This window comes from Benincasa hispida, chromosome 2, assembly GCF_027475165.1.
Source record: "Benincasa hispida cultivar pf3 chromosome 2, pf3_genome.v1.1, whole genome shotgun sequence".
Taxonomy (NCBI): domain Eukaryota; kingdom Viridiplantae; phylum Streptophyta; class Magnoliopsida; order Cucurbitales; family Cucurbitaceae; genus Benincasa; species Benincasa hispida.
In genome coordinates this window covers 56,899,671-56,921,388 of record NC_143479.1, presented here as the reverse complement: position 1 = coordinate 56,921,388, position 21,718 = coordinate 56,899,671, and the positions used below count along the sequence as shown (strand labels likewise).

Below are 21,718 nucleotides of genomic sequence, written 5' to 3'. Positions count from 1 at the left end.
AATTAAGGAATTTTGGTCTTCTACTTACGTCAGTGTCATATAAAATTAAGATTTTGACCTCAAGTGTACGCTTTTTCTTTCTTCTTCGATTTGTAGTTTTTTTTTTCCTTTTTTTCTTTTTTAAATAAATCTAATCATTCTCTTTCTTCAATCTATAGATTCTTCTTCGGTTGATTCTTCTTCTCCTTCCTTAATCGATTCCTTCAATTTTCTTTTGTTCTTCTTTGGCTCAAATCTATAATATTATTTTTTTGAGAAATAAGGACAATGAGGGAGAAGTGAGAATATTTCTAACAATAAAAAATGAATTGAGAAAAAAAATAGAAGAAGCGAGAAATTTTTTTAATATATAAAAACAATTTGATATTTGATATGGAGGATAGAAGGAGTAAAGAGTAAAAAGCAAAGAGCGAGAGTGATAATCCTGACATGTGATTCTCAGGTCAAAATAGTAATTTCACATGGTGTTGAAGCAAGCAAAAGGCCACATCCATCGCAAAATTCCGAATATAAATAGATATCATTAAAAAATTAAATAATAAAATTGCATAAAATTAAATTTGAGCCCATAAACCATGGGCTTGGGCTCACATACATTCCATTGGGACGGTCCAACCCCACATCGATTGAGCATCCTCCTCAGTGCGGTGGCCGAGCTCAGTTCTGCGCTTTCGAGTTGCACAAAGCCGCCACTGAACGGTGGACAGCGAAAATTCACGTCGAGAAATGGCCGACGGCAAAAGAATCCAAACCTTTGAGGATTTCGTCGAAGTTCACGGTTTGCTCCTCACTGCCTCCGGACTTCCCCAGTCTCTGCACCGTCAACTGTTTCTGAAACTGACCTCGGAGACCTTCGACGGCGGCGCTCACTTCCAAGTCGAACCGTTTGAGGATGGACGCTGTAGGCGCCTCGTCCTCTCCTCAGACTTCATGGCCAAGGAATCGCACGTCTTCCTTGTCGACCATGCCTGGACTTTCCGTCTCTCCGACGCTTACAAGCAGGTTAGGTCCTTGTACTGAATTTGTTACTTCAATTCGAAGGTTTCTAAAGTGAGTTACTCTTGTTAACTTGGAAATGCTTGCGTGCGGATAGTTGCTGGAAGTGCCGGGATTGGCGGAGAGAATGGCGTCCTTGATGTGTGTGGATATTGATATGAATTTGGATGAGGAAGGGGAAGATTATTCAAAATCAAATGATGATGAAGCTAAACAGGGTGTTTGGGAGCTGTTGGAGAGTGAAGTACGCGGTGCGAAAGAAAAAGGAAATGACTCTGTTAGATGGTTGGAGCTTGAGGATCTTCAAATTAATGATGATACACTGCTGTCCCTCGATTTGCCAACTAAGTTTCCGGTATCTTTAATCATTTGAGCAAACAATTTGACGTAAAATTTTATCATCGAAAACTAATGTAAATACTCAATGTTGGAATGGTTGTGTATTGCGTCGATTATAATTGCAATGTTAGGGGCTGTTTGTTGGACTCTAATGGAATTAGATGGTAATGTAATGTAATGTAATCCAACAACCCAGGTTTGGATTGACCATTTTGGACCGAATTGTAATACTAAACTCTTTTCCACTGTATTCATGCAATATAGGAGTTGTATTGAAGTTGTCAGATGTATGATATTGCATTCCGAACATTTTCAACATTTTTGTTTGAACTAATGTTGGAAAGAGATAGAACTTTCTCCTAGTATCAGTTTCTAGTATCAAAGCTGTATGGATATCTTCATATAAATATGTCGAAGATGTCAGTAATTCATTTCTCAATCTGTTCTGTTCACTCACTAGTTTTAAAAGTGTGTTATATTTCTTATGATTTAGGATTTACTTGCACTTAGCTTGACTGGAAATAAGCTTAGAAATGTAGATGTGGTCGCTCAGGAAGTTGCTAAATTTAAACATCTTAGAGCACTTTGGTTGAACGATAATCCGGTTGCAGAAAACTGGTACGTTTGATGGTCTAGTGATGCATAATACCTTTGTGTCTTCATGCTTAAATTAATGACTGTCCTGCAGAAGTTTTCTGAACTCTTCCTTTTCAGTGATGAGAACCTGCTGCAGAAAGTTCTAGAAGGATCCTCAAATTTAGAAATCTACAACTCACGATTTACTCTTAACTATTCCAAGTGGGCATTGGGATTTTGTGGAGATGTGTATGAGAAGGATAATCCCGGAAGCATCTACCCAGCTGATCACACATTGCAATGCTTGACAAGACTTGACCTTTCAAGTAGATGTATTCACAACTTAATCAACAAGGTAAGAATTTCACAACTTGGTTAGCATGTTATAATCTTGAAGGAAATAGACACTCTTAACCACTGACTTTGTTTTCATCAAAGGGATGATAGAAAGTTCGACAAATGTTTTAAGGCGTTCAAATGTATAAGCTATGACCATTAAATAGTTTCACATAGTTTGACGATCCTCTTAGTCATCCTTCTCAGGCCTTTTCACCCGTTGAGCTGCCATCTCTCTCGTACTTGAATCTTAGGGGAAATCCCTTGGAACAAAATTCTGTTGGTGACTTGTTGAAAGTCCTGAAGGAATTTCCTTGCTTAAGTTCTCTGGAGGTATTTTGTCAAAATTGGTCTATCTGCTGTGGAACCCTGCTCTAAATGACTGTTCGTAAAGAGCCATTAATCGTGCACTGTTCTTATTTGGTTATGCAGGTGGATATTCCTGGTCCTCTTGGAGAGAAGGCTTCAGACATAATTAAATCTCTCCCTAATCTGAAAACTCTGAATGGCATTGACGTGGCAAAAATATTGAATTCTGGAAAGCATGTGATTGATTCAATGCTTCTCCCACGTCTCCCTGAGTGGGCTCCTGAGGAGCCTCTCCCTGATCGTGTTATAAATGCGATGTGGCAATATTTGATGACCTACAGACTAGCAGATGAGGAAAAGATTGATGAAACCTCTGTTTGGTATGCTGTTTATCAACTAGGTTTAAGTTACTCTTCCACCTTTTCCAGAATGTACGTGTTTTAATCTTTTATCTGGAGCTCTTTGCAGGTACGTGATGGATGAGCTAGGTTCAGTTTTGCGGCATAGTGATGAGCCAAATTTCAGTGTGGCTCCTTTCCTCTTCATGCCAGAGGGGAATCTAACGTCAGCCATAAGGTTTCTTTATTTCCTTTTTTCCCCTTCATTGTATAAGAGCATGCTTTCTTTATGTATTATTCTGCCTTTGTGAAAAGTGATCCTTTAATTTTTGTCTTCCAGCTTTACCCTATTATGGCCAATCCACAATGTTCAAAAAGGTGATGAATGCACTCGTGATTATCTGTTTGGCATTGGGGAGGACAAACAACGATCTGCTAGACTTACAGCTTGGTTTCACACCCCGCAAAACTATTTTGTGAATGTACTTTCTTGTTTATGAATCTCTTATTCATTTGACTATTAAAGCTGCGACGGGGCACTGCTAAGTTTCAATCTAATCTAGAGAAATTATATCAGGAATACGAGAAACACATCAGGAATCTGCGATGGAAAGCGTTGGCTTCATCCATTTCTCAGACCACGTCAAACACTGAAGGACTACATCAGAGCAAAGGAGGCATTTTACATGTTTACACCGACAATCCTCAAGTTGAAGAATTTTTAAACCGCCCTGAATTTATAATGAGTATGTACTGCAACTGTTTTCAATTATGTCAGAATACTTTAGTATGTAGCTCTACTAATTTAGATTGAGCTAAAGTAACTTCCAAAAAATCAATCGCATTAGGAGTATGGTTATTTAGGTTTTGTTTTGCTCTAAGAATTGTACTTCACTTTGTATGTTGATCATTTTCTTAGATGGTCATAAATTTCTTTGTTCAATCCAGCTAGTGATCCAAAAGAGGCAGATATCATATGGACAAGTATGCAGATTGATGAGGAAACAAGGAAGGCTACTGGGATAACAGATCAGCAATATGTAAACCAATTTCCCTTTGAAGCTTGTCTAGTCATGAAACATCATTTGGCAGAGACTGTTGAGAAGGTACAGAATGGGAACTAGCTCATATATAGGAATACATTTATTTATTATTTCTTTCTGCCAAATGCTAAGATCTAGAAATTTCACTTTTCCAAAAAGGCACATGGATGCACTGAGTGGTTGCAGCCTACTTACAATCTCGAGACACATTTATCTCAACTTATTGGTGATTATTTTGTGCGTAAAAGAGATGGATTAAATAATTTATGGATACTGAAGCCATGGAATATGGCACGGACTATCGATACTACGGTCACCGATAACTTATCTTCCATTATCCGTCTCATGGAAACTGGACCTAAGATATGTCAAAAGTATATCGAGCATCCTGCTCTGTTTAACGGGAAGAAGTTTGATCTGCGTTATATTGTACTTGTACGCAGTATGAAGCCTTTGGAAATCTTCCTCGCAGATTCTTTTTGGGTATGTGAATTCTTGTTGTAAATTTCATCTTTCTTGAACAAAATTATGTTAAAGTCCATACTCAAACCCGTCCCTCTCTTTAGGTTCGATTGGCGAATAACCCATACTCTTTAGAGAAGAAGAGTCTCTTTGAGTACGAGACTCACTTTACGGTTATGGTATGTTCTAATTTCCATCATTCGTGATGAAAATTGTGTAGTTTTATCCAGTAGTCGGCAGAGAAATCAATTACAATGCTATTTTATTTTAGACCACTATATAAACTCATATGCTTCACTTGCAGAATTACCGTGGAAGATTAAATCATAAAAATATAGCAGACTTTGTCAAGGAATTTGAGCAAGAGCACAATGGTACGCAAGCTTTTTATTTTGCTTCCCTTGCCCTTTTAGGTTGTTCCTTTTGATTCTTTTGTTGAATATATATACCCATTTCTTATCGAAAAATTAGTTTATCGACGAGCTTTCCTTTCACGTTATATTAATACTCTTTCAATTAGCTAAAGCTTTACACCGTGATGAGTGTATTGCAGTTAAGTGGTTGGATATCCATTCAACAGTGAGAAGCATGATCCGATCAGTTTTTGAGTCAGCTGCGGTGGTTCACCCTGAGATGCATAGTCCATTCTCTAGAGCCATGTATGGTCTGGATGTGATGCTTGATTCTTCTTTTCAACCAAAACTATTGGAGGTTTGTACTAATACTATCTGTTTTCATTATTTGGGATGGCTTTTCATCATCATATCAAATATCAAATGATCATTTATGGTAGAAGGAATATCATTTTGGGTTGGAACTGCTTAAACTCCTTAAACTGACCGAAACAAATATCAGTTTGGGTTGGAACTGGGTCAATTTGGCGGTTTTGGTTTCACAAATAAGGAAAACCAAATATTTTCAGTTCGTTTTTGGTTTAAAATAGGCTAAACCGGATACACCTGAATCGACTGAACAATATGTATTAAAAAATGAAATGTCTAATCAACAGTGGTGGTCAAGACGACATAAAATATAAGTCGATATATTCGAGGTGATGGGTTTAATCAATGTCCTTATGAGTCTTTATGAGGTTGTATCATGGTTTAACTAGACTATAAACTATTGACACTGAATCGACTTACCTGTCAATTAATCGATGTGAGGGTTTGGTTATATGTATCATTAGCATTTCGGTTCAATTTGATACAATTCTTTATATATTTGGTGATTAAGCTTCTATTCGACCCTGATTTCAAGTTTTCAACCCTAATTTACGAATACTGCTTTCATTCTTCCTTTTTGGTTACCAGTTCATCTTCCTATACTGTTTTACCAATTTTGCAATGTTCATGTCATTTGTTTAGGTAACTTACTGCCCTGATTGTAACCGAGCTTGCAAGTATGACGTGGAAAATGTTCTTGGAGATGGAGAAGTTGTAAAAGGTCAAGAATTTTACAACTATGTTTTTGGTTGTCTCTTCTTAAATGAAACTACTCATGTCACTCCATTGTAACCAAACTACTACATTTCAATTTTGTAATGGTAGGACTGGGAGTTTTATTTTATTGTTTTTTTTTTTTTTTTTTACCCCAATTGAGGTTTGTATCATTATTTTTCATTTCATGTTTTGGGTTATAATGTAATCATTAATCAAATTGGTAATGTCAGTAAAATCCAGAGTTTCCCGTTGTGTTTCAAAATAAGTTTCATCTAATATCTTGTCTGATTGCCTATGACTATAATCGGGAAGCAAATATTATATCACCTTGCTTATAAAAATCACTATGTAAGGAATGCGTAATTATAAATTATAGAAATGCCCAATTTATGGAGTGAACTTTTTAATATTTTTTCTTCTTTTGGGTACTTGACTAATTAGTAAATTTGTGGTTTTCAACACCTGGTAATTGTACATTTCACCTAAAATTTGGGCCCCAAAATGAATTTGCCTCGCTTTTTATTTTTTTCCATTTGCTTGGTCATATTCAGCAGAAGTTACCGAAACAGTCTTATTGTGCATGCATGTTTAACTTACAATCCTAACTCTCGACTCTTGCTATACTTAGTATTTTCTCCCTTTCGTAATGAAGGGGGGGGGGGAGAGTAAAGAGCAAAGAACAAACATCGAGAGAGCGAGAAAAAATAAAGTGCTGGTCAAGAAAAAACTAAACCCAAAGGAACAAGATTCCAACCCACCTGCATGCACAATATTCCATTCTGGTCATTCACGATGATATAACACAAGCAAGAGGTAAAGAAACATACATTTTAAAAGTTGGGTTAGATATCAATTTGGCCTTCAAAAACGGGTCATTTGTACGAAAGAACCTATGCAGTCTTCCTGCGATGTGCATAATGTAATTTCTTTCAAAAGGAGAATCTCAAAGGAAAGGGAGATGTACAACAAATTTTTTGTCATTTCGTGTATGAGGAATCAAGGAGATTGAAGTTTTTAGTCACGAATCCAAAAAAAAGAGGGAGAAGAAAAAGGAGTAAACGAACCTTCATACCTTTACAGCTACTGCCAATGTTTGGTCAAATACTGAAAGCCAGAATGCAGGAGAAAAATGGGTCTAATCTGCTGCTTATATTCAGGAGAAGAAATTTAGCTGATGCTGAGGTGGCATTTCCGATCCAACCTAGAGATTAAACTGACACTTTATACTATGGTTTAGTATAGGCATCAACTCCCGTGCCGCTCTGATGTTTCAGATAAATGTGGTTGTTTTTTTAGTGTTGAAATCCTCTTTTGCAGTTCAAGATTTGATATACGCTCAGCTTCGAGCGCTCTCTCGAGCTTTCACACAATGATAAAAGGTCATAATTTTAGTGAAAAAGTCCGGAGTTCTTTCATTTCATTTGAAGATGATTGAAAATACCTTTGCTGCCCGTGTACTCCATTCGCCTAGAATAGCTCTCAGTCTTTCATTTTCTTCTACATACTATTCAAGGATATTCAATGTGAAAGAAAAGTTGAAGTAAGCAAGGTCTTAAATTTGTAGGTAAAAGATCATGTATGAGGACGTTGGTTTGAATAAAACTAGTACCTGTTTGTTGGTGGTGAGTAATTTCTGAATCTCGGTATCCCTCTCAGCTATAACAGATCGAGCAAGCCTAAGTTCTGATGTCACCTGATTCATCTGCAACATATAATTCATATTATTATGGAAATTCTTATTGCATGTGCGATCAAGGTAATTTCATAAGTTTGAAAAGATTGCTTCAAGCACCGTCTCTCTAATAGAGAGGCCTTACTCCTTCCTTAGATGTGGCGGGTCTTCTTTCTATTCTCCATGTTCAGCGTTTGTTTCAAGGGAGGAGGGGCTTTAGGTTTTAAACCCCATATTCTTCCAGGGGAGGAGGGGCTTCTCTCGCATTACTTTCTTCCGTTTATTGTCTATCCCTTCTGCACCCCAAACTACCTCTGCTCTCTCCTCACTTTAGAAGGTTAATCCCTACAAAGGTAATGGGTGGCAAGTTTTACATGAGAGGGTCAATTGGACCGTGTTCATGACATTCTTCCCTAGTGTTGCTCCCTCAATAATGTATCCTTTGTATGCTCAGACAAAGGACTTGCATCATTTGTGGTGGGGCTGTCAATTTGTTCAGACTCCCTAGTCTTAGGGGTACTCCTTCAGATCAACTTTTCAAGAGAAGGGAAAAATTTTGTGGCACTCTTGTTTGTTTGTTTGTTTGTTTGTTTTTTGCTATCTTGTGGGATATGTAGCCCGAGAGAAACAATAGAATTTTTAGACAGGTGGAGAGATCATGTTTGGAAGGTGGTGACGTTTAATGCATCCCTGTCAGCCACAAGCCCTTTTTTTTAATTATGATCTTGGTTTGATTATGTTAAATAGGTGTCTCTTAATATATGTTGATTTTTGGGATTCCCTTTTGCTATACTTGTTCTCTGTATGCCATTGTATATCTCTTTTTCATTTTCTCAATGGAAGCTTGGCTTCTTTTTGCTATACTTGATCTTTCTCATTTTTCATTTTGTATGCCCTTGTATAACTATGATACGGAATTTTACAAGGACGAACGTCTTATGACATTAAATTGAGATGCACATTGACATAAGTTGGATGTTATTCAACATGATGTTATTCGAAATCCAATCAAAACATATCCACAGTACTGTATGTAAGACATACCTCAGCTGAAAGTGTCCTCAATTCCTGATCACGCGCAGCTAGCATATGGGCAAGATCAACCTGAAAAGGAGCCATTGGTAATTACAGCTATTTTCATTCAATAATATTACACTCCTTGTCCTATTCCTTCATCATTGACTACCCTATCATGTGAGATAATTTTCATTTTCAAACACTCTAATGAAGTAGATAATAAAACCAGGAGTACTAAAGGAAAAAAATAAAGATAATAAAACCCGGACACTTCAACATCGATGATGATATTATCCAAAAAAATTTATTCCACACAAATCCCAAATTGAAAATACGCACAGTCCAATATTCAGGAATTATAAATCATGCGAAACTATCCATGAGTAAAGGAGCTAAATAATTAGGTAGATTGACTTTTGAATCCCGTATAATGGAATTTATCTTCAATCGACCAATGGTTACACTTTTTTCAAAACATACTCCAATGTGCTCCCACTTGACACACTATATACCTTTTAATGATTCTTTTCATGTCCCTACGATAAACATATTTTCTAAGAACAAACACGTTCCCAACATATTCGTGTCCTGCTTTTTTTACAAAGTGATGTATCAGATGTGTCTGTGCATCTCACTTCACACACATGAATAAAATCTTACAAATCAGTACAAACTTTGGTTATACAAGTATTATACCATATAAAATTTATAAGAACATCGAACATCAAATGATCACCTGAGGCGTGCTTCCATCACTGGACCGTTCATATTTACTTAAGCACTCTTGCAACCGAAGAATCTGAGATGAACAGGAACGAAGGTTACAGCTAATTGGTACTAAATATATTATCTATATCTACCATGGCAATTGATTTAGCTCCTTCCAAGTTCCAAATAGGAATAGAGGAAAGAGCATGACTAAATGAAGCGGCTGTGTACCAAACCAAGTATGTATATGAGGTTATTATATACCTCCTCATTCAGAAAATGAAGGTTCTCTCGCTGATATTGCAACAGAGCCATTTGTTGATCGGAAAGTCGACCAACATCATGATACCTATTCCACCAAAGAATTCTTAAGTCTTAAATCGTGTGAATAAAACAATGTGTCCATCTGAAGGCACACGATTTTCGTAGGAGCTGACATACTGCATGTGATTAAACTAGAACATTTGGATATTGAAAGTCAACCAATATAGATCATCATACAAAAAGATCTTGGCAGAACTAAAGTTTCGTCACACACAACTTTTTGTTCTTGAACCTCAGCTTCATTTTTTGCATTCTCATTGCAAATCTAAATTGTTAGACAATATAATATTAAATTTGCATAATAGGAACTGTCTTCTTTGATGGAGGAGGTCCTGTTGAATTCTCCTTTTTGAGGTAAAGAAAATTCTTGTGGCAAGCTTGCTTTTGTGCTATTCTGGGGAATGCGGCTAGAAGTTTTAGAGGGTTAGAGAAGTCTTTGGAGGAGGAGTGGGAGGTTGTGAGGTTTAGTGCTTCTTTATGGGCGTCCATTAATCAAACTTTTTGTAGTTATTAACAAGGTGTTATTCCTTTTGTAATTATTGACTAGGTGTTATTCTTTTAGAATGGAGTTCATTCTTAGAAAGAACGGGAAAGAAAAGCAGAGAAGTTTGTTTTTTGTTTCTTGCTTTTAAATAGAGAGGAAAAATTGTAGATTTCAGTTTGATATTATTTGGAGTGAAATGTAACTCTCCAAAAAACTCAACCACAAAGAATCAAATAAATATGGTGAAAACGTATTTGAACAAAACAATTCTAAGAGACAGTGACCACCTAGCCTCTAGATACAGACTAAGGAGCAGCTTATTGTGATAAGTATAATAACCTGACCTTAGATCTTCCAAAGAACTTGATTGCTGAAGTGGAGAATACAATGACTTCAAAACATCAGGCTGAGAATTTAATGAATTGTACTTTTGTACATAGCCTGCATTGCACACACGAAAATAATATTCACAATGTTTTTGGGGAACATAAAACAAAAAGATGAACAAAAACCAGGATATATGATATAGAGACTGGAAATATCCGTTTCAGAAAAGCTTTAAGAATCAGTTATGTTTCAGTCTACTGGATGAAGCTTGTGACTTGTAAGCAATGCAATACAGTACTCTATGCAGCCATCTATATCCAGTAACATATTATCCTTCCGATTAAAAACCACAGTTTCTAAAATCATAATGAAAAGGACGTACTGACCCAAGTAATTGAGTAAAACATAATAAATAATTCAACAATAGAGTCCAATATTTAAAAGAACAAAATAATTCCAATCAATAAATGAAAACACAAGGTATCAATTGACTCCTGAAGAGATCCCATCCCATGAATACAAAAAACTTACTGATATATATAATCATAAACGATCCAGCACACACCGCTTCAATTAACATAATCAACCTGCAGATACAAAAGGTGCATCAAGCACCACATCAAGTCAGTAATGTACAGCTAGGTAAAGATGGGAACATGGATTCCGCACATACACAAGGGAGTAAGCTTTGAAGGGAGAAGCTTTTAACGATACCATCCATATGCAACAACATGAAAACAAGGAATGATATGATATGCACGTTTGGTATCCATAGTTCCTAATGCGATCTACCAAAAAAAGGAAAATTAATGTAGGACAAGTGACAATTACAGTCGGAATATGATAATAATAATCAAACGCCCATGGATGCAATAAAGTACAGAAAATACAAACAGAGCATCATCAGGTGATCAGATAAATGATCACAATAAGAAGAGATCAGTACTGGATGGTGAAGATGAGGGGAACTAGGGAAGAATGAAACAAAGGAAAAACAGTAAATTGAAAAAACTATTAGACTCAGCATTCACACGTTGTATAACCTTACTACCTTAAAATTATGGGGATCGAAAGTGCACTGATTTGAGGCTCCCATACCATGACAAGTAAAAGGGCAGCAGTTCCTGATATTGAACAATTATTTAGGATCCATAATTGCAGAAAAAGGTAAAAAGGCTTCATTGCCAACTGGCATATAGCAACAGCACTAAAATATGAAGATCTATAAAGACTGGGTCAAAACAACTAACATACCATATGCCATAACTGCAAAAGGTAGACGAACAATATGCTTTAACTTCTGGCTAAAGCTATAATAACCCTACAAATAAAAAAGAGAGAAGATGCATTTAATTGCACAATAAACTACTGAACATGAAATGCAACCACCAGACTGAAAAGAAACTGATTGACCTAAATACAGAATTCATTCAAGAAAAAACATTAAAACGCAGGGACATAGTTGTACTATCTATAGAACAGATCTTATCCAAGTAAAGCTCGTTTCTTTCAAGAAAATTCATTGCAATGAAAAGATCTAATCTAACAAAATTGCAAACACACAATCAAAAGAAAACAATGAGTCATGGGTCATTAAAACATTTTCTTTTCATCACCATAACCAATACTTTTAGTTCGTATTGCAAGTTCAATCTCTAAAATTTTCAACCTCTTCAAACTTGCAAAGGAAAGAGGCAGCAAAAAGGTTCCTTCCATAAAGAAACTATCTAGAAACTTTGTCTAACTAAGTATAACTACCTGCAAACGAATTTTGTGGACTTGGTACACTAGATATTGCTGAAAGATACCTGAAATAGTAGAGACAGCGGTTTAATTTCTTAACAAGTATAAAGATCATTTCATAATCATGCCTCTTTGGTAGAATTATTCAGCTAAGCCTTTTTATATGTCAAGATGAGTAAAGTTGTGCTTAAATGATCGAGTTCAAGGGCTTGCAGTCCTAAGAATGAACTAAACTAAAATTTCTAACCATGCAATGACAAAAAGTACACTGGCTACTCGACTAGCAGAAAATAAAATTCTGAAGTACCTTGCTGGCCAGAAAATAATTTCTATTTATCTTAATAAGCATAGCTCTGGAGTTTAACAGAATACCTGTGAGCATCAAGAGAACAACATCACAACTGCAGAGCAATGGTTCAACCAAGTGCTTTATAGGATGAAATATCCATGGAGCTCCAATAGCCAGAGCAGCATAGCCTACCTAAATTATGAGAGAAGTTCAATCGTTTCAAACTTTCGAAACAAAGATAGACAGTAAGCCAGCCAATTCAAGAACTACCAAACTTTGCCTAACTAGCATTACAACTGGATTATGGTTCATATTAGATGGAGAGTATACTTGCCAAAATAAAACAATAAATTATGCTCCCAACTGTTCTTGCAGGCTTCCGATGACCAAATAACGGTGCCTCATGCAGTATATCAAGAAACCTGTACCAGTCCAATGAAGGAACTATCAACACCGAAGGAAGCTAGACAGTAAAAAACATTTAGGCAAGTCAATTCAACATTCGACAGTCGGATTCGTACTGAAATCATGAAGACTACAGAGGAATAACTAGAATTGAAAATTGGAAGAACATAGAAATGGAAGGGTCTGAAATTAAACAATCGAACAATTGAAACGAAAAGAAGGAATGGAATCAAACATATGAAATATGTGGGAAATTTTACATCGCGTTGTCTTCAGATGATGTTGCGCGCGAAGAGGCGTGCCTCTCCGCTGCCATATCTGAAATGTAGAGGCTTAAACGGAGATGAAAGATGAATTGGATGCTGAATTGTGTTGCCTAAGCTTTTTGAAACCGTCAATTTGGGCTCTCCGTTTCCGATGATCGGTGATTTTCCGGAGAGAGACTAATTTCAGCATAGGAGTCCTTCTGTCGCAGGGGAATGAGAATGAACGACGAGTTATAATTTTTTTATTTAAATACTATTTTAGTCCTCAACGTGATTCTAGTTTGGTTCCTAAATTTTAAAAATGTTCGGTCTTTAAATTTTTTGAAGTATTTATTTTGGTCTTTACTATTAAACAAATTTAAACTAAAAATATCTTTTAAATTTATCATCTTATTCAAAATCGAAACTCCAGCTTTTTTTAGTGTACCTAACTTATTTGGTAGTCCAATCATTCAAAAATATAAGTCATTTCGTCATTTTGTTAAAAAAAAAACTAATAAAATCTTAATATACCATAACCAAAATATGCACGTTTAAAAGTTCAAGGACTAAAACGATCATTTCTAAAAGCTTATGGACCAAAATAAAACAATATTTAAAATTTAGGAACTAAAACAAACATTTTAAAAGTTTAGGAACCAAAATAGAATATCTTTCAAACTTCTGAGACCAAAATAAGATTTAAACCTATAATTTTTCTTTTTCTATTTTTTTGGTACAAAATGACAAGTAACATAGTATTAAATTGTAATCTACATATCCATATTTTTATGACTATTTCTACATTTTCGTAAGTTCGACATTGGATAAATCAATATTTTCATTTTTAAAGTACAATAATTGTGGGATAGGAGATCGGACCTCTCACCTCTAAGATGAAAGGTCATGCTAATAAGTTGAGTTAATCTTACTTTGGCAATCGATATTCCATTATATCATACAAAAATACATAAAACATAAAAACTAAGTAAAAAAAACTAACACTAGTATAGATAATAGATATGTTAACCTGTTTAAAAACCATAAATGGTTTATTTACTTATTTATAGTTTTTTTTTTATAAGTTTTCTAGAAATATCCATCGACATTGACATTTTATTGATAGTTTCATTGTCATTTTCGTAAAATTAAGGTCTCGTTACCAAAATGAGCATAGCTCTATTTGTACTATCAATCTCAAAGTCAAAAATACAATTTCTCCTCTCCACATATAGTAAAAAAAAAAAAATTTAAGATTTCGACATTTTCGTTGACATCAACATTTTAAACATAGCGAAAAGTTATTGTTTTCTTCCCGACTTCAAGATTGATAGTGCAACCACTATGTTAGTTATGGTCATTTTGGTCTTTGAATTTTTAATAATATATCTTTTTAGTTGAAAAGTTTTAATAATAGATTTAAAAGGGGTTGAAATAATTTTTTTTTTAATTTTCATTAATGATATGGCATTTTAAATTAGAAAAATAATTTAAAATTCTCTCTCTTCTCTTTCCATTTTCTTTCATCTCTCCTAAGTTGTCTTTGCTTGCATCTTCACGGATGAAATCATCATTCCTAGTTGGTACCATTGGGGCTAAAAATAGTGAATTTTAAGTCCTTTTCTTTTCCTTATAATTATTTATTGTCAATTTATGTTACAATACAAAACAAGAAGAAAAAGAGATAAATACAAATTAAAAGACCCCATTGATAACTATTTTATTTTTAGTTTTTTATATTTTTTAATTTAAATTTATTTTCTCTCAATTTCTTATCGTAATTTGTATCTTTCTTAAGTATAATGATTGAATTTTTAGCTAAATTCTAAAAACAAAAAAAAAAATTATAAAAACTACTTTTTTAATTTTCAAAATTTGACTTAGTCTTTTAAACCATTGATAAAAAGATAGATAACAAAAAAAAAAAAAATCAGAAGTGAGAGTAGTATCTATAAACTTAATTTTCAAAAATAAAAACTAAAAAATCAAATCGTTACCAAACGAAATCTAAATAGTTAACTTATTTCAAGGTTTTTTTGTACGACAGGGTTTTATGGATATTATAGGTGTGTGAACCATGAGTTTGATTATGGAGGGTGAGTTTCATGGTCAAGAAAACTCATTGGGTAAGAATTCAACTTGTTTCTCTCTCTTTATTCATTTTATTGATGCAAATAAATAGTTAAAGGTGTTCATAGATTGAGTTGATTTGGGTTGAAGGAATTTTTAAATCCAACTCAATTGTTCGGATGGTAGATTTCTTCAACCCAAATAACTCTCATTAAAATGATCCCAACCCAATCTAATCCAACCATGAAACGTTTGGGTAGGTTGGTTTGGTTTGGGTTACTCAATAGGAGTATACATGGGTTGGGTTGGGATATTTTTTAGACCAACCCATAATTTCGAGTTGGTCGGTTTGGCTACCTAAATGACCCGAATGAGGTCTCCAACCCAACCCAACCCCTAAATTTTAGATTGGGTTGTCAGATTATTTTATTATTATTTTTAATTACATTTTTATAAACTTAAAATATTTAAATTTGTGTATATCACATCATAATAACTAAAATTTCATAAAACTTAAATGTTAAATATCAAAATCCTAGATATCTACTACAAACTTCAAACAAACATCATCAAAATATATGTGAGTTAATATATATATATATATATATATATATATATAATACTCGGATCATTTATTTAAATTTTTGTTCTAAAAAGAAGTAAATGTTAATACATAAAAGCTTGATTTAATTATTTCTATATTTTGAATTAAGATTAACAACCCAATTTCAATTTATATAATGTAAAATCTCTTTAAAAAAATGTTAAAACCTATTTTTAAGAGTTGTTGAAGAATAAATTATCCAAAAAACTAATTAAATTCAATTAAGTATATATATATATATAAGTTTTTAATAAGTTCGAGTTGGTTCGAATTGGTTTGGATTTCTTTAAGTGTACCTATGAACTAATCCAACCCATAAAATTTTAATTTATTTGATCGATTTTTTTATAACATCCCTACAAATCCCATTTTGAAATGACGTTTACCTTTGGTTTCCACTAAACTATGACATGGGAAAAAAAAATCTGCAAAAAAAAAAAAAAAAAAGGTTCTATTCACGTTTTAGTAAGTAAATAGGGTGGGGGGTTACATTTTTAGTAAATTTTACTCTTAGATTTTTAGTAAATTCCTAATATGACTTTGTTGATGGATGCGATTTTTCGACTGTGGATGTTCATCCAAAAGATAATGGCGATTTTTCCAACATTCAATGTACAAAATATATTTATATGTTTCAAATCCAAATTTCTTGATCGAATAAATGCAATTGGTCTATGAGACAAATCTTCAAGATGGATGAAATATATAAAAAGATTACAATAAAAGTCAGTTAAATTATCTAACTTTTAAAAATTTATGATAATTAAAATAAAATTATATAATATTTATTTATTGCTTACTAAAAGCCCTCTATTTCTTTTTTGAAAAAAAAAAATATATTAAAACTACATGATATCACAAACATATGAGAGATCCATGTGAGTTTTATTGTTAGAAATCTCTCTGTGTTCAAATAGAATTTGGTTAAAATAACATTTGAGTTCCTCTACTATGAAGTTGGTTCAATTTTAATATTTACATTTTTAATCATTCAATTTTAATCTTTGTACTTTTAATTCAAAGTTAACATCTATAAAATTGGTTAAATAATAATAAATTTTCATGTAAGTATATGTGAATATGTTTCAAAATTTATAGTAAAAATTTGGATAGATAACAAAAAAGTGTATAGAATGTAATCGGTTTGGTTCGACTCGATTTTCTACAAGATTAATTGGTCGAACAAATGTTGAAAATTGGAACCGGACTCGATGAGAAACCGCATCGCCCAAACGGCTCAATTTGCGTTCGACGTTGAGAATTGAACAAAAATCGTCCAATTGAAAAAAAACAAGCTTATTTTTATTGAAAGGTTCTAATATCTAAACAGTGGAACTTAATATACTTAACCTCAAGAGAGCTACTAGCAAGTAGATTATAAAAACTTATCCAAGCTTCTCTGAGCATGCAAATTTACAACCACAAGTACATTACGCTACAGTCTTGCATTAAATGATCAACTACAAGAATATGTAACTTTAATTTGCACATCATTCTATCCACCATAGCAGTACCTTAATAATAGCACAGTATCTTTCCCAGCAAGAAGCTTTGGTATTCTCGTACTCTTAAGCAACAATGGGGTATGAAGCACAAGTTGCAACACCTGAAAGCCAAAACATCTCTATCAGTGAAGAGAAAAAAGGAATCCATGAAGAACTGCTTAATTAGCAGGAAATATTATTGATATACCTGTTAGTTTTACTTTTACACTTGTTGAGTTTACGAGAAAGAAACCGTTGGACGTATTTTGAATCAATATCCAACCGTTGTTATATGACATACAAATTTGAATCTATGTCCAACCATTATATTACAAGGTAGTAGTACTTATTAGATAACATTGGGTTTCATTTTAAAACTACTTGGCTATAAGGAAAGTAGTCCATGTATGAGTTCACTATTCTTAGATCGGAATCCAATTTTTGTTTTTGGAACCGAATGTATATTTGGGCTTCATAGGCTCTAATAACATATTAGATAACACAATGTTCCATCTCAAAACCAATTGACAATGAGAGAATAGCCAATGTATGTTGTAAAGATCTTGAGGTCCCTTGATTTTTTCAAATGTGAGATCCTCAACATGCCCTTAAAGATGGCGCCTTTTTGGATCTACAATCTTGGATTAGATCTCAATTTTTTTTTTTTTTTGGAACGAATACTCATTTAGACTTAATAGGCTCTGATACTATATCAGATACTATGAAGTTCCATCTCAAAATTAATTGACTATCAGAGAAGTAGCCCATGTACGAATTCACCATTCTTGGATCGAATAACATTGTGACGGCCTCACTCAATAATGGACTACTCTTAGATAATTATTCCAACGAAACACATTTTGTACTCTAGTATAGTGTGAGGAAAACTTACCACACATGTTCTTGCCCAGCTCCATCTTGAAGTAGCCATTGTCACCCCAATTTTCTCCCCATGAGTTCTTTATAAGCCAGTATGGGACACCATCTTCAACCCCATAACCAACTGCAAGCACGGCGTGGTTTACATCCTGCCAGTGAAACAAGAAACTGTCAGACATCATGATCTTATCACGTTACCATGCCACTGCTGACTGAAGATGATGAACATTCGTGTCAGACTTTTCACAGAGCCAAAGAGTGTTGATGCTAACCATAGGAGTACTGCCGCAGGAGTCACTGGTGTAAACTCCTTTTGAATACAAGCGAAAACCGCTAACCACCTCAAATGCTACGCTTACTGGTCGAGCAAAAGCAACTGCATGCTTCAATTCATCTTCGGCGCCCTGCATATATAACCCCCCAAGACAATTAGAAGATGATCGCAAAACGGATTTTGAATACTTCGTCACAGTCGGGAGTTAGTCCTTGGCTCTTACGAGAGTGATGTTCACAGAATCAACGACTTGTACGCCAACATTCTCAGATACGAATTTGCATTGGCCGTTTTTTCCAGTGTAAGGATATGCTTCTTCAGTTTCAAGGCCACCATTGTACTTAATGTATTCAAAGGCTTGGGAAGGCAATCCACCATTGCAGCCAAAGTTGTTAAAAGCACCTGCACAATCTACCAGCTGCTGCTCGGACAGGGAGATACCCTTTCCATGTGCTTGTGCATAGGCCGCTTCAAGCGCTCCAGTTGTACTGCAACAGCAAAAGAGAGGAAAAAAACATTGTATGAATAAATATTGATTAGCAGTGAGCAACCTTATCCCTATCTTCCGCCCTTGACCAAGTACAGAAGATAAAGCTAACCTGAATGTCCAGCAAGAACCACAGTGGCCTTGATCTTTAACAGGGCTAACTATGCCATCGTCCCTCCAGTCTTTCTGCAAAACGGGCGTAGGAAGTTTGTAAATAAAGTCTCAGCATCAGAAATTTGTTCAAATGGGTATACTTGTAAACTAAACCCGATTCACAACATGGTTGGTAGCAAAATGTAACTGCTCTTGAATGAATATCGCGGGTGAGCTCTTGAATGATTATCAAAGATTCAAAGTTCATCTGATCAATTGTATGATGTGAAATTAGAGTGTTCCATAGTAAGTAGCTCATGATTCGACAAAAGGAGGCCTTAAAAGAGGAATAGAGCAAGCGCTCACTTCTCCTCAGGGACACCCTTTCATCAAGTAAAGCCATTTTTAAATTAGTTCTAAATGACTTTTTCAGCAATAAGACGGTGAATGAGGTTGATTTTGTTCATCCCAAATTGCTGATAAAATGTGGGATGAAAAGGGGTAGAAGTAGAAACAAGAACAAGAAGGAGGTGTGTCACAGATTCAAATCAAAATTTAAATTTCAAAATTAACTGGCATGAAATATTTTGCCTCTTTTGTGCCCCGAACGAAAGAGCATAGGTCAGCTACAATAAGATAAATGACAATACACTATGTTAATTCATCAATCAACTCAAAAGCTTAAAGTTGATAAATTACGGTAAATTATGGACGTTTTAACACTAACTAATCTAAAACCATTTGGGTCAGAATTCAATCGAAGCTTACACTCTCCAGTTTGTTCAAATAAAATATCAGGAAAATGAATATTGAAGTTGAGCAAATGAAAGGATGTACCGATTCAGGAAGAACGACATCAGTAAGTTTGTGGTTTCCCTTTATGGTAGCAGAGCAGTTTTGAGCAGCTCCTAGCCTGTGTTTCTTGAACTCTTCCCACGTCCAATCCGCAAATTCTGCAGCAATTGAGAATACAAACACGAACATCAATTCAACATCATCTTTTTCTCAAAACTAATCACGCTAAGCGAGATTACTCTTCATGACTCATTTCAAACAGTAGAATCAGAATCTCAGATAGCCATCCAAATTAGGAGTGCAAACAATCGGCTTATTTTCACAAAGAATTAATCGACCAGTACTCATAGTCCTACAATTACTCGACTTACGATTAACACCAAGCTTGTAAGAAAGGCCTTTTCTATTGGTCGATTTGATCAGTTCCAAACTCTCTAAGAAAATTCCAAATCGGAGTTTCATCTCCTCTGCCGTTTCGTACTTCTTCCCATACCTGAAACAATCCGTAACCAGCACCTCAGTAGAAAAATCAAATAGCGAGTGAAAACGAAGCGGAAGGAATAGCAATGAATCAGGGACACAATTGAACGAACCTGTGAGCAAATCGAGCGAATCGGAGAGCGTGAGGAACTTGGCCGACGACTCGAACGACCTCCAACTCCAACTCACGAAGACGATCAGAAACCATCCGAATGGGATTGGAATCATCGAAGACGGATCCGGCAACTGCACAGCAAAGCACCAGAAGAACAGAGGAGATGAAGAACAGCCGTGAAGCCATCTCTGTTGCAGATTCTTACTCTCACTCTTTTTCTCTCCACAGAATTTGGAAAGAAGACGAAACCCAATTGGCTATTATGAACTGGAAATGTGATCGATCAGACCAATCTTCAGCCTTTTCTTATTAGAAGAAAGAGCTTATATATCCATACCATATAGAGAGGGAGAATCTTTACGCATCATTTTTATCCTAATATTTTTAATAAATTACTACTTTGCTCTTTCACTTTTCGAGCGTAGGTTTTCAATTTTCAGTTTGCGAAATAAATTTATATAATTTAAAGTAAAGTTTTAGGCTAGGATGCGACTCTATGATACTAAGATATTAATTCATGTAATTGAAAATTTAATTACTAGCATTTTTTTTTTTACTATATAGAAGATTTTTTGTTTTAAAAAAATGATGATAATATGAAAATATTAACATTAAATTTAAATATCTTAAATTATCTAGATTTTAAAAAGTGAATGGTAACTAATACAAAATTGAATAATACTTATTTATTACCTGCTTAAAAAATCACTATTTAAAAAAAATGATTTAAAACTACAAGATTATATATATATATTATATGTTATTTACAAAATTGAACTATTTAGGCATAGTTTAAAATTAAATTTCAGGATTTAAAATGTTTCAATCTAGTTATAATAATTTGAGTTGAGTTTCAATTTTTTCACCATATAATACTTCAATTGAAATAAGTTAGAAGTAATTATTTTAGTTCAATAATTGTGAGACGTAAGATTGAATCTTTGAGATAATTAATATTTTATCTATTAAGAAATAGTCAAATTAATATAGATAGGTTCGTGTAATTTAGCCAAACTTCACTAGTCACACATATGATCACTATATTAACACCTCGTTTGTAAATTTGCTATACTAATTAGCGTATTGTGGATGTTAAATCTATTATGATTTTAGAGTTAAGTAAGAATGAAAATAAGAGTCTTTCTAATTAGTGAATAAAAGATAAATGGGAATGAAAAATGCTGGGACAATAAAAAATTATAGAGAAAGAAATGTATTTTTTGTCTATAAGTTTTGGTTTCAGTTTCCATTTAATTTTTAAGCTATGAAGTACAAATATTTGATGTGAGGCAGCAAATCTGTATCAGAATATTTTTCGATACTTCCTAGATAATACGTATCTGACACGCGATTTGACGTGTCTATTTCTATGCTTACCTTTTTTA

The 21,718-nt window shown here is 34.3% G+C and overlaps 3 protein-coding genes across 8 annotated transcripts; 1 reads left to right on the top strand and 2 right to left on the bottom strand.

Moving 5' to 3' along the window:
- The first annotated feature begins 425 nt into the window (after window positions 1-425).
- On the top strand, window positions 426-6,100 carry LOC120071107 (tubulin-tyrosine ligase). Of its 2 annotated transcripts, XM_039023164.2 has the most exons (15): window positions 426-1,002; window positions 1,094-1,351; window positions 1,829-1,953; window positions 2,050-2,266; window positions 2,455-2,580; window positions 2,680-2,936; window positions 3,025-3,132; window positions 3,235-3,376; window positions 3,472-3,640; window positions 3,843-4,000; window positions 4,097-4,420; window positions 4,504-4,578; window positions 4,704-4,773; window positions 4,953-5,110; window positions 5,764-6,100. In XM_039023164.2, exons 1-15 carry the CDS (start codon window positions 727-729, stop codon window positions 5,911-5,913), a joined length of 2,613 nt encoding a protein of 870 aa, XP_038879092.1. In that variant the 5' UTR covers window positions 426-726; the 3' UTR covers window positions 5,914-6,100. The 2 variants fall into 2 exon arrangements, with proteins under 2 accessions (XP_038879092.1, XP_090166845.1); XM_090310719.1 differs by lacking the exon at window positions 1,829-1,953 and having other exon boundaries at window positions 634-1,002.
- Window positions 6,101-6,326: 226 nt separating this feature from the next.
- LOC120071109 (FRIGIDA interacting protein 1) lies at window positions 6,327-13,301 on the bottom strand. Of its 5 annotated transcripts, none has more exons than XR_016527685.1 (15): window positions 13,068-13,301; window positions 12,733-12,824; window positions 12,486-12,590; window positions 12,129-12,178; window positions 11,625-11,691; window positions 11,422-11,494; window positions 10,902-10,957; window positions 10,388-10,484; window positions 9,500-9,584; window positions 9,264-9,326; window positions 8,555-8,614; window positions 7,448-7,540; window positions 7,280-7,342; window positions 6,903-7,197; window positions 6,327-6,596 (listed from the first exon to the last, which is right to left on the bottom strand). XR_016527685.1 is itself a non-coding variant. In XM_090310720.1 (14 exons), exons 1-14 carry the CDS (start codon window positions 13,121-13,123, stop codon window positions 7,084-7,086), a joined length of 1,074 nt encoding a protein of 357 aa, XP_090166846.1. In that variant the 5' UTR covers window positions 13,124-13,301; the 3' UTR covers window positions 6,667-7,083. The 5 variants fall into 5 exon arrangements, 1 of the variants encoding a protein (XP_090166846.1); XR_016527686.1 differs by having other exon boundaries at window positions 6,911-7,197; XR_016527683.1 differs by lacking the exon at window positions 6,327-6,596 and adding an exon at window positions 6,667-6,741.
- A 3,705-nt stretch (window positions 13,302-17,006) lies between these two features.
- Window positions 17,007-20,630, bottom strand: LOC120071800 (pro-cathepsin H-like). Its single transcript, XM_039024182.2, has 8 exons — window positions 20,332-20,630; window positions 20,110-20,231; window positions 19,781-19,896; window positions 18,963-19,036; window positions 18,587-18,851; window positions 18,362-18,493; window positions 18,103-18,238; window positions 17,007-17,332 (listed from the first exon to the last, which is right to left on the bottom strand). Exons 1-8 carry the CDS (start codon window positions 20,517-20,519, stop codon window positions 17,295-17,297), a joined length of 1,071 nt encoding a protein of 356 aa, XP_038880110.1. The 5' UTR covers window positions 20,520-20,630; the 3' UTR covers window positions 17,007-17,294.
- Window positions 20,631-21,718: the final 1,088 nt, after the last annotated feature.